The sequence below is a fragment of the Heteronotia binoei genome, chromosome 4 (genome assembly GCF_032191835.1).
Source record: "Heteronotia binoei isolate CCM8104 ecotype False Entrance Well chromosome 4, APGP_CSIRO_Hbin_v1, whole genome shotgun sequence".
NCBI classification, from domain to species: Eukaryota; Metazoa; Chordata; class Lepidosauria; order Squamata; family Gekkonidae; genus Heteronotia; species Heteronotia binoei.
In genome coordinates, this window is record NC_083226.1 from 19,746,649 (window position 1) to 19,760,005 (window position 13,357).

At 52.9% G+C, this 13,357-nt stretch overlaps 2 protein-coding genes across 2 annotated transcripts in view; one reads left to right on the forward strand and one right to left on the reverse strand.

The window, feature by feature from the left end:
* CLSTN3 (calsyntenin 3) overlaps window positions 1-1,721 on the reverse strand; it is a 59,198-nt gene extending 57,477 nt beyond the window's left edge. Inside the window, exon 1 of the mRNA XM_060236895.1 lies at window positions 1,606-1,721. Within this exon, the coding sequence (XP_060092878.1) occupies window positions 1,606-1,678 (73 nt within the window). The 5' untranslated portion in view covers window positions 1,679-1,721. The remainder of the gene's footprint in view (window positions 1-1,605) is intronic.
* The window catches only part of LOC132570344 (solute carrier family 25 member 36-A-like), a 441,151-nt gene that overhangs the window by 79,365 nt on the left and 348,429 nt on the right, over window positions 1-13,357 (forward strand). The window lies entirely within an intron of this gene.

Sequence of the window (13,357 nt, forward strand, 5' to 3'; positions counted from 1 at the left end):
CAAACACTTTTCCAGGTCCTACTGTAAGATAACCTCTGTTTTGGGCCTGACCCCCTAAAAGGTGGGGAGGGATTGTTATGGTGCAAACTCCACCCTGTTGCTGGGGCAACAAGCAGAGGTGATCGAGGATCCTGCCATCTGCCACTGGAAGAGGAGTCCTTAGTGGTATCTATGAGGAGAGGCTGCTTGGCAAGGGGAGGGGGTGCGTTCTGATCCCTCCCCCTCACAGAGAAGCGTCCAGAAATGCAAAAAAAAAAAAAAAACACCCACTAGCGGCATCTGGGAGGGGGGGGGAGAAGAATGGAATATTTATTCCGCTCCAATCCGCAAAACCATCGGGGCGCACAGAATCTTAATGCTGCTCCTGCAATGACAACCCTGCCAACTCTAACTCCCCCCCCCAACCTTGCAGGCAGTAACTGGCATCAAATACACCTTTGCCCTCCTGTCCTGCTGTTGCCCACGGGAAGCAGGTGGGAAGGGTTTTTTACTCCACCTCCTCAGCCCATTCCTCTTTGCCTTGCCTTCCAGTCCCCTCGATCTGGGTTCTTTCTCATGTGCAGCCTCCTATGCACGCATGTGTCCTTGCGCGGGCACGCATGTTCCCCACCGCTGTGCTCTGAATGCTGAAAGCTCAGGGTCGCATTCGCCCCCCCCCTCCCGTTCAGCAGCCCGCCCAGCCTTCCCACCCCCCTCCTCCCAGCTATCGATTACAGATCCCTCCAGAATTAAATCCGATCGAGGGAAGCCAGCCAGGAGAGGAGAGCCGAAGGTGCAAGTAGAGCGGGGCTCAAGCAGCTTCCCGGGTTTGCAGAGAGGCAGCAGCAACAGACCCAAGGCGAGGGGCGGCTTGCTAGGGGCGGGGGTCGCATTGCAACAAGCCCCCCCCCCTGGCGCTTGGAAAAAAGCTCCATGCATGGGACTCCAAGCGAGGGGCGGGTTGCTAGGGGTAGGGGTCGCATTGCAACAAGCCCCCCCTCGCCGGCGCTTGGAAAACAGCTCCATGCATAGGACCCCAAGCGAGGGGCAGGTTGCTAGGGGCGGGGGTCGCACTGCAACAAGCCCCCCCCCCCACGGCGCTTGGAAAAGAGCTCCATGCATGGGACCCCAGGCGAAAGGCGGCTTGCTAGGGGCGGGGGTCGCATTGCAACAAGCCCCCACTGGAGCTTGGAAAAGAGCTCCATGCATGGGACCCCAAGCGAGGGGCGGGTTGCTAGGGGCAGGGGTCGCATTGCAACAAGCCCTCCCCCTCGCCGGCGCTTGGAAAAGAGCTCCATGTATAGGACCCCAAGCGAGGGGCAGGTTGCTAGGGGCGGGGGTCGCATTGCAACAAGCCCCCCCCCCCCACGGCGCTTGGAAAAGAGCTCCATGCATGGGCGTGTTCCCAGCTGGAGACGCAGAGAGTGAATGGGGGGAAAGAGAGAAAAAGCCAGAAAGCGGGATTTTTGGGGTGGAAGAGGGGAGGATACGAAGATCCCCCACCCCAATAAAAAAAGCAGGTAAGAAGCGGCGCAAGAGAGGGCGGGGAGCGCCCAGGCTGGGACAGGACGCCGGAGAAAAGGCGCGCAAGGCTACACCAGCGCGCCCTCCCCGGGGCCCACTCACCTTTGTTGCCGAGGGCGCCGGAGAAGAGGAGGAGGCCGAGAGCGAGGCAGGCGAGGGGCTGCCTCCAGCCCATCTTTGCCGGAGCCCGCCGGGCGGGGAGCGAGTGCCTCTCGCCGGCCCTGCTGCGCCCCAGAGCGCGCCGCGCCGCCTTGGAGAGAGGGCGCGGGTTGGAGAGGTTCTCCTCCGGGCAAGGCTGGCCGGGCGCTCCCGCCCCGTCGTCGTCGTCGCCGCCGCTCCTGATCGCCTGGCTCCCGCCGGCTGCCTGCTCTCGGCTCCCTGCCCCAGCCCGGCCCAGCCCCTTTCTCGCTCTCTCTACTGCAGCATGATGTCAGCAGCGCCGGCCGCTGATTGATGGGCGCCAGCAGCCAATGCGAGGGGCGACGGCGCCAGGTGCTGCAGGAGGGGGAGGGGACCCAGAGGGCGTGCAGTTAGGGGGAGGGGGGGCAGATCCAGGTTTTTTCCTCTCAAGCTCGGCTTCGTGCAGGCTGCGAATTGGGGTGGGATCGGGGCCCACCGCTGGGAGGCGTCGTGGCTGCGCCAAGAAGAACTTCCCGGGGACTTTGAGGGGAGTTGGGGAGGTGAAGCGGGGAGGGTCTTCGCTCTTCCTCTTCCCCAGATTTGTGGGGGAAATGCACGCGCACACCGATTGCACACTTGCTCACATGCAGATCTCCCACACACGCACACATGCACGCTGGGCAGAGACAACACGGGCGCCCCCACGCGTCCCACCATACCCCCCCCCCAGACGAGCAGCTCACAAACAGAGCGCACGCGAGGCTCGCTCCCACAAAAACCCTTTCACAGGCGCATCCCGCCACACAAACAAACGCTACACATACACTGCACAGATCACAAACAAACATCGCCTCCACCAGTGCAGACTACACCCCCCCCCCCCAACACTCCGTCAGGCTCAATCCACTAGGGTTGCCAGCAGTGTTCCCTCTAAGCTGATTTAGCATGAGCTAGCTCATAGATTTTTAGCCTCTAGCTCACACATTTTTGTCTTAGCTCTGGAAAAATGGGCCCAGAGCACAATAGTTTATGCAGGAGCTCACAACTTTAATGCCAGTAGCTCACAGCCTTAATACCAGTAGCTCACAAAGCAGAATTTTTGCTCGCAAGGCTCTGCAGCTTAGAGGGAACATTGGTTGCCAGGTCAGTGTTGGAAAACACCTGGAGGCTTTGGAGGCGGATCTGGGAGAGGGTGGGGTTTGGGGAGGAGAGGGGCCTGAGCGTAGTACAATGCCATAGAGTCCACCCTTCCAAGCAGCCATTTTTTTCAGGGAAGCTCATCTCTGACAGCTGGAGATCAGTTGTCAAAGCGGGAGATCTCCAGGTCCCACCTGGAGGCTGGCAACCCTATGTGACACCTCTACCCCATGTGCAAATGGGTGGCCAAAACTCCAGATGGGGCCTGTTGATCTCCAAGATTACAACAAATCTCCAGGCTACAGAGATCAGTTCTGGAGAAATGACAGCTTTGGAGGGTGGATTCTTATATCTCCACTGAGCTCCCCCCCCTCCGTCCCCCCCCCCAACTTCCCCATTCTTTACCATCTCCAGGCTTTGCTCTTATCTCCCCAGGAATTTCCTAACTCAGAAATGACAACTCTACTGAACACCATCCACAGACCACATCTCCTGCACACCACAACACGCCCACCAAACAGGTGCTCACCAACGGCAACATCGCCCATAGAGGCATCAACATAGGCCACCGCTGCCCTGCTGGGATCAAGAGTGGTAGGCAGGGCTTTCTTTTTGTTGTAGCAGGAACTCCTTTGCATATTAGGCCAGACCCCCCCCTGCCCCCCCCCATGTAGCCGAATCTCCAAGAGCCTCGAGTAGGCCCTGTAAAAAGAACCCTGTAAGATCTTGGAGGATTGGCTAATTCAGCGGGGTATAGCCTAATATGCAAAGGAGTTCCTGCTACAAAAAAAAAAGACCCGGTGGTAGGTCACTGCTGGGACAAAATGCAGGTGAACACAAGTTTTGCTTTGTTCTGAACAGCATCAGGTTGCTGCTATGGTAAAGGTAAAGGTGATCCCCTGTGCAAGCCCAAGTCGTCTCCGACTCTGGGGTGATGTCGCATCACGACGTTTCATGGCAGACTTTTTACGGAGTGGTTTGCCATTGCCTTCCCCAGTCGTCTACACTTCCCCCCCAAGCAAGCTAGGTCCTCCTATTACTGACCTCGGAAGGATGGAAGGCTGAGTCAACCTCGAGCCGGCTACCTGAACTCAGCTTCTGCCGGGATCAAACTCAGGTCGTGAGCAGAGAGCTCGGACTGCAGTACTGCAGCGTTACCACTCTGCGCCACGGGGCTCCTTTCAATGAGGTTAGCAATGTTAAACAATTCATTTTGGAGAAATACAATGTGGTGCTACCTGGAGGGGGGAGCACCAGAAGTTAGACTTGCCTAGGGTGCCGGATAAACAAGGGTCAGCCCTGCGTGCGAGCAGTTGGCTCTGTGTGTGTGTGCTCGTGTGCGTGTGCGTGAGACATGCCTTCGAGTCACTTCCAATTTAAGGCAACCCTATGAATTAATGCTCTCCAAAATGTCCTGTCATTAAATGTCATTCTCAGGTCTTGCAAACTGAGGGCCTTGATGGAGTCAATCCATCTTGTGTTGAGTCTTCCTCTTATTCTGTTGCCTTCAACTTTTCCAGCATTATTGTCTTTTCCAATGACTCTTGACCAAAGGACAATAGCCACAGTTTGATCATTCACGCTTCAAGGGAGAGTTCAGGCTTGATTTGACCTATTTCTTTGTCTTTTTTGTGGTCCACGGCAGGGGTGGAATTTTAGCAGGTGCTCCTTTGCATATCAGGCCACACCCCCTGATGTAGCCAATCCTCCAAGAGCTTACAAGGCTCTTTTTTGTAAGCTCTTGGAGGATTGGTTGTATCAGTGGTGTGTGGCCTAATATGCAAAGGTGCTCCTGCTAGAATTCCACCCCTGGTCCACGGTATCTGTAAAACTCCTCCAACACCACATTTCAAATTAATCCAACTTTCTTCCTGTCAGCTTGCTTTATTGTCTGACTTTCATGCCCATATATAGTAATGGGCAGGGCTTTTTGTAGCAGAAACTTATTTGCATATTAGGCCATGCCCCCTGATGTAGCCCATCCTCCTGAAGCTTACAGGGCTGTTCTTACAGGGCCTACTGGAAGCTCCAGGAGGATTGGCTGCATCAAGGGGGTGTGGCCTAATGTGCAAAGGAGTTCCTGCTACAGAAAAAGCCCTGGAATGGGGAATACTGTGGCATGAATCATCTTGATTTTGGTTGCCAGCAACACGTCCTTACACTTTACAATCTTAACTCTTTCATGTCTGCCTTTCCCAGTCTCAATCTTCTGATTTCTGGGGAGCAGTTCCCCTTTTTGGTTGATGATGGAGCCAAAGAACAGACAATGTCAATTTCTCCATCAACCTTAAACTTGTACAATTCCCTGGCAGTCATAGAATCATAGAATCAGAGTTGGAAGGGACCTCCAGGGTCATCTAGTCCAACCCCCTGCACAGTGCAGAAAACCCACAAATACCTACCCCAAATTCATTAGTCATTACTTTTGTCTTCTTGTAAGTTAATATTTTATTACTTTTAACAATTATGACAGATAGATGTTATATAGACATAGTGCAGTACAGCTTTTAGATATAAAGATCTGATAGGTACAAAGAGACATATAAAACCAATCCATATCAAAGAACCTCACAATATAACTCTGACGTACTAAGAGGAAATTATATTGTAATACCGCAGACAGAAATCATCTATGCGCTTTGGGATTTCTTGTTGGGATATCAAATAATATTACTTTTGTCTTCTTGATATTCCACTGTAATCATGCTTTGGTACTTTCTGCTTTGACTTTTGTCAGTAATCGCTTTGAGTCTTTACTATTTTCTGTCAGTAATGTGGAATCATTTGTGTGTCTCCAATTGTTAATGGTCCTTCCACCAATTTTCACTACGCCTTCATCTGAATCTAATCCACTTTTCCGTGTGATGTTTTACATACAGACTGAAGAAGCAGGGAGACAAAAGGCATCGTTGTCTGACACCTTTGCCAACTGGAAACCGTTCTGTTTCTCCATATTCCGTCCTAACAGTGGCCTCTTGTCCAGAGTACAGGTTGTACATCAAAACAATCTGATGTTGTGGCATACCTGTTTCTTTTAAACCCAACCATAGCTTTTCACGATCCACACCGTCAAAAGCTTTGTTGTAATCTATAAAACAAAAGCTGAGTTTCTTCTGAAATTCTTTCATATGCTCCAGTAACCGCCATAAATTTGCTATACGATCTCTAGTGCAGCGGGTTAGGTGCTGAATAAAGCAAAAGGCTGCTCCTTGCAGGTATGTGCCCCATCTGGTCTTTCCTTCCTGACAGCCAGGATGGAATTCTAGCAGGATCTCCTTTGCATATTAGGCCACACCCTCCTGATGTAGCCAATCCTCCAAGAGCTTACCAAAAAGAGCCTTGTAAGCTCCAGGAGGATTGGCTACATCAGGGGTGTGTGGCAAAATATGCGAAGGAGTTTCTGCTAGAATTCCACCAGTGCTGACAGTCACTGTAGTGTAATGGTTAGAATGTCTGCACTAGGATCTAGGAGACCTGGATTCAAATCCCCCACACTTCTGTGGGAGCTCACTGGGTGACTTTTGGCCAGTTATGCTTTCCCAGTTTTGCAGGATTGTTGTGAAGGTAAAACGGGGATGGAAGAACCATGCAAGGGGCTCTGAGCTCCTTGGAGAGATGACAGGATTAAAAAATACTGAGCTGCTCAAAATTTTGGGTCTGCCTTCTCTTAAAACATATTATTGGTGTGATTTCAGGTTGTAACAAAAAAAAGTTCCTCATTTTTGAGCCAGGATGGCACATTGATGCAGTGGCGGAGGGACGGTGGCTCAGTGGTAGAGCATCTGCTTGGGAAGCAGAAGGTCCCAGGTTCAATCCCTGGCATCTCCAAAAAAGGGTCCAGGCAAAGAGGTGTGAAAAACCTCAGCTTGAGACCCTGGAGAGCCACTGCCAGTCTGAGACGACAATACTGACTTTGATGGACCAAAGGTCTGATTCAGTATAAGGCAGCTTCATATGTTCATATGTTCAGTGTGGTGTTGAGTTTAAGAGCAGCAGACAATCATCTGGAGAATGGGTGTTTGATTCCCCACTCCTCCACATGGAGCCTGCTGGGTGATCTTGGGCCAGTCACAGTTCTCTCAGAACTCTCTCAGCTCCACCTACTTCGCAAAGTGCCTGTTGTGGAGAGAGGAAGGGGAGATTGTAAGCAGGGCTGGCCCTCGAGCGCATGGCACCCCAGGCAGACGCCACGCGCCCCCCCCCCCTGCTGCCCCCTTCCTTCCCTTATGCAGCAGCGCCATGCTCTGCCGCCCACGCACACTGAGCGCAGCTAGAATTGGCCCTTCCCTTAGAATCAGTTCTAAGGGTAGGGGCGATTCTAGCTGTGCTCTGTGCAGGAGGCTGGGCAGAGCACAGCGCCACTTCAGAAAGGAAGGGGTGGGGTGGCTGTGGCAGCAGCGTTCTACCGCTGATCAGCTGATCGGGAGGGCTTTAAAGAGGCAGGGAAGCAGCATTTCAACACCGCTTCCCGGTAGCGCAGAAGGGAATGGAGGGGAGGAAGGAAGAGGCTGCGGCAGTGACTGGGGGTGGGGTGGAAGGAAGGAAGAAAGAAAGGAAGGAAGGAAGGGAGGAGGGAAGGGAGGAGGGAGGGAAGGAAGAAAGGAAGGGAGGGGGGAGGGAAGGAAGACCGCCCCCTCCCGCCAGCACCCCCCCGCTTTCGGCCCCCACCCTCCCTGCTTACCTTCTTCCAAGTCTCTGGAGGGCCTCCAGCGACCAGCGGAGGCCGCGGAGAGGCCTTCGCTGGTGGGCGCTGGTCCCGGAAGGCCCTCCAGAGTCTCTGGAAGGCCTTCTGGGACCAGCGCCGGCTGCTCCGCGGCCTCCGCTGGTCGATGGAGGTCCTCCAGAGTCTCTGGAGGGCTTCCAGCGACCAGCGGAGGCCGCGGAGAGGCCTTCGCTGGTGGGCGCTGGTCCCGGAAGGCCCTCCAGAGTCTCTGGAAGGCCTTCCGGGACCAGCGCCGGCTGCTCCGCGGCCTCTCCGCGGCCTCCGCTGGTCGCTGGAGGCCCTCCAGAGTCTCTGGAGGGCCTCCAGCGACCAGCGGAGGCCGCGGAGAGGCCTTCGCTGGTCGGCGCTGGTCCCGGAAGGCCCTCCAGAGTCTCTGGAAGGCCTTCCGGGACCAGCGCCGGCTTCTCCACGGCCTCTCCGCGGCCTCCACTGGTCGCTGGAGACCCTCCAGAGTCTCTGGAGGGCTTCCAGCGACCAGCGGAGGCCGCGGAGAGGCCTTCGCTGGTCGGCGCTGGTCCCGGAAGGCCCTCCAGAGTCTCTGGAAGGCCTTCCGGGACCAGCGCCGGCTGCTTCGCGGCCTCCGCTGGTCGCTGGAGACCCTCCAGAGTCTCTGGAGGGCCTCCAGCGACCAGCGGAGGCCGCGGAGAGGCCTTCGCTGGTGGGCGCTGGTCCCGGAAGGCCCTCCAGAGTCTCTGGAAGGCCTTCCGGGACCAGCGCCGGCTGCTCCGCGGCCTCTCCGCGGCCTCCGCTGGTCGATGGAGGTCCTCCAGAGTCTCTGGAGGGCTTCCAGCGACCAGCGGAGGCCGCGGAGAGGCCTTCGCTGGTGGGCGCTGGTCCCGGAAGGCCCTCCAGAGTCTCTGGAAGGCCTTTCGGGACCAGCGCCGGCTGCTCCGCGGCCTCTCCGCGGCCTCCGCTGGTTGCTGGAGGCCCTCCAGAGTCTCTGGAGGGCTTCCAGCGACCAGCGGAGGCCGCGGAGAGGCCTCCGCCACCGCCGCCAGGCCCCGCGCGCGGGCGGGGAAGGCGGCGAGTGAGGGAGGGAGCGTCCCTGCGCGTGTGCAGGGGCCCTGCGCATGCGCAGGGACGCTCCCTCCCTCACTCGCCGCCTTCCCCGCCGGCGCCCGCGGCCCACCGCCTCCGGGGCTGGCTAAACCGGGACCTCTAAATGGTCCCGGTATAGCCAGCCCGGGAGGCGGGAATAGGGGGCCAGAACCGGGACATTCCCGGGCGCCCGGGACGGTCTGGCCACCCTAGCCCCACCCACCTCGCAGGGTGTCTGTTATGGGGGGATAAGATATAGGAGATTGTAAGCCGCTCTGAGTCTCTGATTCAGAGAGAAGGGCGGGTATAAATCTGCAGTTTTCTTCTTCTGTCTGGCCTAGAATCCTTGATGTGCTGGTTGTTTGTTTGCAGGAAACCCATTTCTTCCCCCCCCCACAGGAAGCATAAATGGCATTACCCACTAGCAGTATGAAATGGTGGAGTCCGCCGAGATCCTACCACATGATTCCCGTGCAGATCTGGCCTCATATTGCCTTCTCCTCCACTGGTGCCAATGAAGACTGACAGAGCCGTCCTAAGCAAGTCTAGGCGGGTCTGTTGTTCAGTGGGGGTTCCTCTCAGGAAAGAGTTTCTGGGATTGCACTGTGTGATTCTCAGTGCCCCTAAAGCTCTTGCCACTCCCAAGAGCTCACTAGGATTGCTTGTGGAGATAGGCAAGAATGGGGAACAGGGCCTGCCCAGTGCACGATCTTCTGCAGTAGAATGCAAAGGAAGTGATTGGGAGAATTTTTTTGACAGATGGAAGAGTGACAATTTTAGACAATCTTCTTCTCCCCCCCCCCCACCCCGCCTTCATACTGCATAGTTTATCTCATTTTTCCTGTAACTGAGAAATCCAGTTTATTGGATCCTGTAATGGGTAAAAGCCAAGCTATTTGAACATACTGTACTTTTTAAAAAAAACGTTCTTTAACTGTGTACATACGTACATTAGTGCCATCAAGTTGCAACCAATTTATGGTGACCCCAGCAAGGAGTTTTCAAGGCAAGCGAGAAGCAGAGGTGGTTTGCCATTGCTTTCTTCTGAGGGGATTTTCTCGGTGATTCTGCCTGCATGATGCATCCCAGGGGTGGAATTCTAGAAGCTCCTTTGCATATTAGGCCACACACCCCTGATGCAGCCAATCCTCCAAAAGCTTACAAAAAAAGAGCCTTGGAAGCTCTTGGAGGATTGGCTACATCAGGGGTGTGTGGCCTAATATGCAAAGGAGCTCCTGCTAGAATTCCACCTCTGATCAAAGTATCAACCCCGCTTAGCTTCCAGGATCAGGCTACAGCATAGCATTGCCCTAACAGTGACAGCCTGGACTAACCCAATCTCGACAGATCTCGGAAGCTAAGTAGGGTCGGCCTCGGCTAGTATTTGGAAGGCTGACCTCCAAGGAATAGCTGGGGCATGACCTGTGACAAAGAGGCAGGCAACAACACAACACCTCTGAAACTTCTCCTGCATTATGCACCCACTAGCTTGCCCCCTAGTGGTACATAATACTAAAAGAGCTAAAACTTCTGGCTGCCAGACAATCTTGGGATCTTCTGGCTATAATACTACACACAGTGCCATGCGATAATAATAATTATTATTACCCCGCCATCTTCCCTTCCTTTAACTGTGTAACCCACTTTTAGTGCATTCTTCGTTGTATACATTAAACAAGTCTTTACTGCATTCTGATTACTCTGTAATCTACCTTGAGGGTTGCAGACAACAAACAAATGAAATAAGTCTTGGCACAATCAAAGCATTAGCAGCCCCATGGGGTGGAGTGGTAAAGCTGCAGTACTGCAATCTGAGCTCTGTGCTCACAACCTGAGTTTGATCCCGGCAGAAGCTGGGTTCAGGTAGCGGGCTCAAGGTTGACTCAGCCTTCTATCCTTCCAGGGTCGGTAAAATGAGTACCCAGTTTGCTTGGAAGAAAGCGTAGATGACTGGGGAAGGCAATGGCAAGGCACCTTGTAAAAAGTCTGCCGTGAAAACATTGTGATGCGACATCACCCCAGAGTCGGAAGCAACTGGTGCTTACACAGGGGACTATGTTGACCTTCTTACAATCAAAGCATTAGGTAAGGTGAGGTTTATCAGGTCTAGAAGATCAGGTCGAAAATAAGTCTTGAACAGGACTTGAAGGGGCGTTCACACATGATGGCAGAACAAGCAGGGACTCAGGTGTGGCAGCTGAATGTGTGAATAGACTTTAGGTTATATTGAAAGCTCTGCCTCTGCCTCTCACACTTGCAGCCATCATTCTCACATGCAGACATTGAGGGGATGTGAATAAATGCATGTGTGAATCAGCTTGAATATGCTGGCATGCCAAAGAGAGAACGACTGTGTTCCAGACAGAAGAGAGGAACTGGAAGAGGCAGTCCATAGACATCTGTGCATGGCATACTGATCTTCCTCAGCTACGCACTCCTTCAGTGGCTAGAACAGGGGTGACCAAATTTGCTTAATGTAAGAGCCACATAGAATAAACATCAGATGTCTGAGAGCCTCAAGATATGAATGTCAGATGTTTGAGAGCTGCAGGGAGGGAGGGAGGAAGGAAGGTAGTTGGGATGAAGGAGGGAGTGTTAAAGTGGGGAGGGGCATGGCCACAGAACATGCCGGACGCCTAAGCCTGACACTCTCCTCCACCTCATCCACCCTCCAACCTTATGTGGTAAAAATTTTAAACGCAAACATTTTAAAGTGATGGGGAAAAGTGAGGGGCAGAAAACAAAAGATAATTTGGAAAAAAAAAACAGACTCTTGAGCAGTTCTTTGCCCCAATAAGTTCTGGCGGGAAAGCTTCACACGCAAAGACTGAAATGGCGGCAGAAACAGCAGCAACAGAGTTTTCACCAGAACCGCAAGTAAACACTGATATTTTAGTGTCCCTAAAAGGCAAGGAGAGAGTGTTAAAAGAAAGCAACTTTAACTTTAAATGCATTCCCCAAACCTTTGGTTGGCTTGGTTTGGAAAAGTGATTTAAAGAGACAAATGCTTTCTCCAAGTTAGCCAGTAAGGGGGGGGCCTTTGAGAGTCACACAATATGTGTGAAAGAGCCACATGTGGCTCCTGAGGCACAGTTTGGCCACCCCTGGGCTCAAAGAAGCCGTTTTCTGTCAGCTTCAACAGCACTACATGCAAAATGGGCTAATAATATCACGTCTGTTGTAATTAAATTTTAATTACTAAAATAATAACGCAAAGGACTTCTAAAGTGCCATACGTAATCTCGAGGTGAGCCAAGCTTTCAGCGCAAGAACACAGAGCCTTTCCCACCCCCCATCAACAATTTTATTGGACGTTGAAAGAAATAATTTTAAAACACGCTGGGGGATAAATAATAACGTAATTATACCGATGGTTTAAATGTCAAGGTCAACCTCCCATAAATTTGGTACGGGTGGAAAGTGCCGTCAAGTCGCAGCTGACTTATGGTGACCCTGTTGGGTTTTCTAGGCAAGAGAGGAACAGAGGTGGATTGCCACTGCCTCCCTCTGCATAGCAACCTTGGACTTTCTTGGAGGTCTCCCATCCAAGCAGTAACCAGAACCAGCCCTGCTTAACTTTTGAGATCTGATGAGACTGAGACATCCTGAGCAAGAGGTAGCCAAACTTGTTTAATGAAAGAGCCTCATAGAATAAGTGTAAGATGTCTGAGAGCCACAAGTCATGAATGTCAGATGTTTGAGGGAAGGAAGGAAGGAAGATGGGAGGGAGGAAGGAAGATGGAGGGGAGGGAGGTGGGAAAAAAGTAATTTTAAATGCATTCTCCAAGCCACCCGCTGTAACCTCCAACTTTCTACTCAGATCATGAATGCTTACAGCAATGATTACCACTGCATTTAAAGTGTGGTGTAAATAATAATTAAATGAGTGCCTCTGCGCACACCCAACTTTTCATTTCTGAACATGGGAGACCACCTTGCCATTAGGCCTCCCAATAGCTTCCAAGGAGAACTGAGCCTAGTACAGCTGGGCATGCTTCTAGATCCTGGGTTCTTGCAGCTGCCAGGTTCTAGAAGGCAGGCCGGGAAGTGAAGTGGCTAGTTCTGTGCGCTGTGGGGCTCACTTGAGAGCCAGTTTGGTGTAGTGGTTAAGTGCAGCGGATTCTAATCTGGGAGAGCCAGGTTTAATTCCCCACTCCTCCTCCACATACAGCCAGCTGGGTGACCTTGGGTCAGTCACAGTTCTCTCAGAGCTGTCTCCTCTTCTTCACTTCCCTATAAAGAGCCTTGGATAGCACAGAGGCATGCGAGTTGAGAAGCCCCTGGTTCAAATGTCACTGCACACAGGGAGTATGTCTAGGGCTCCCATCTTTAGCCTGGAAAATTCCTGGAGATGAGGCAATGCCTGTGGAGGTAGGAATTTGTTGAGGGATCATAAGAGTTGGAAGGGGACATACAAGCCATCCAGTCCATCCCCCTATTCAATGCAGAATCAGCCTAGAGCATCTGACAAGTGTTTGTCTAGCTGTTGCTTGAAGACTGCTGGGGGTGGGGGGGAAGACTCCCCTAGGTAGCTGATTCCACCGCTGAACGACTCAACATTTCACTGAGAATCTGTGATCTACCGGAGAATCTGCCCTTTGAACCTGCCGTTTTATCCCAGGGTGCCAAACTGTAATCTGGAGGTCAGTGGCAATTCCCAAGGGGAACTACAAGTCACACCTGGGAGCTGGCAACCAACTCTATGGTCTGAAAAAAGCTCGCCAAGTTCGAGCCACAGCTTTGTAGACTGGGGATAACAATGGTATCACCAGCCTACTTTACAAGAGCGTTGTAATTCTGATAAAAAGGGCAACCTGCCCCCAGCACCATTTTAAA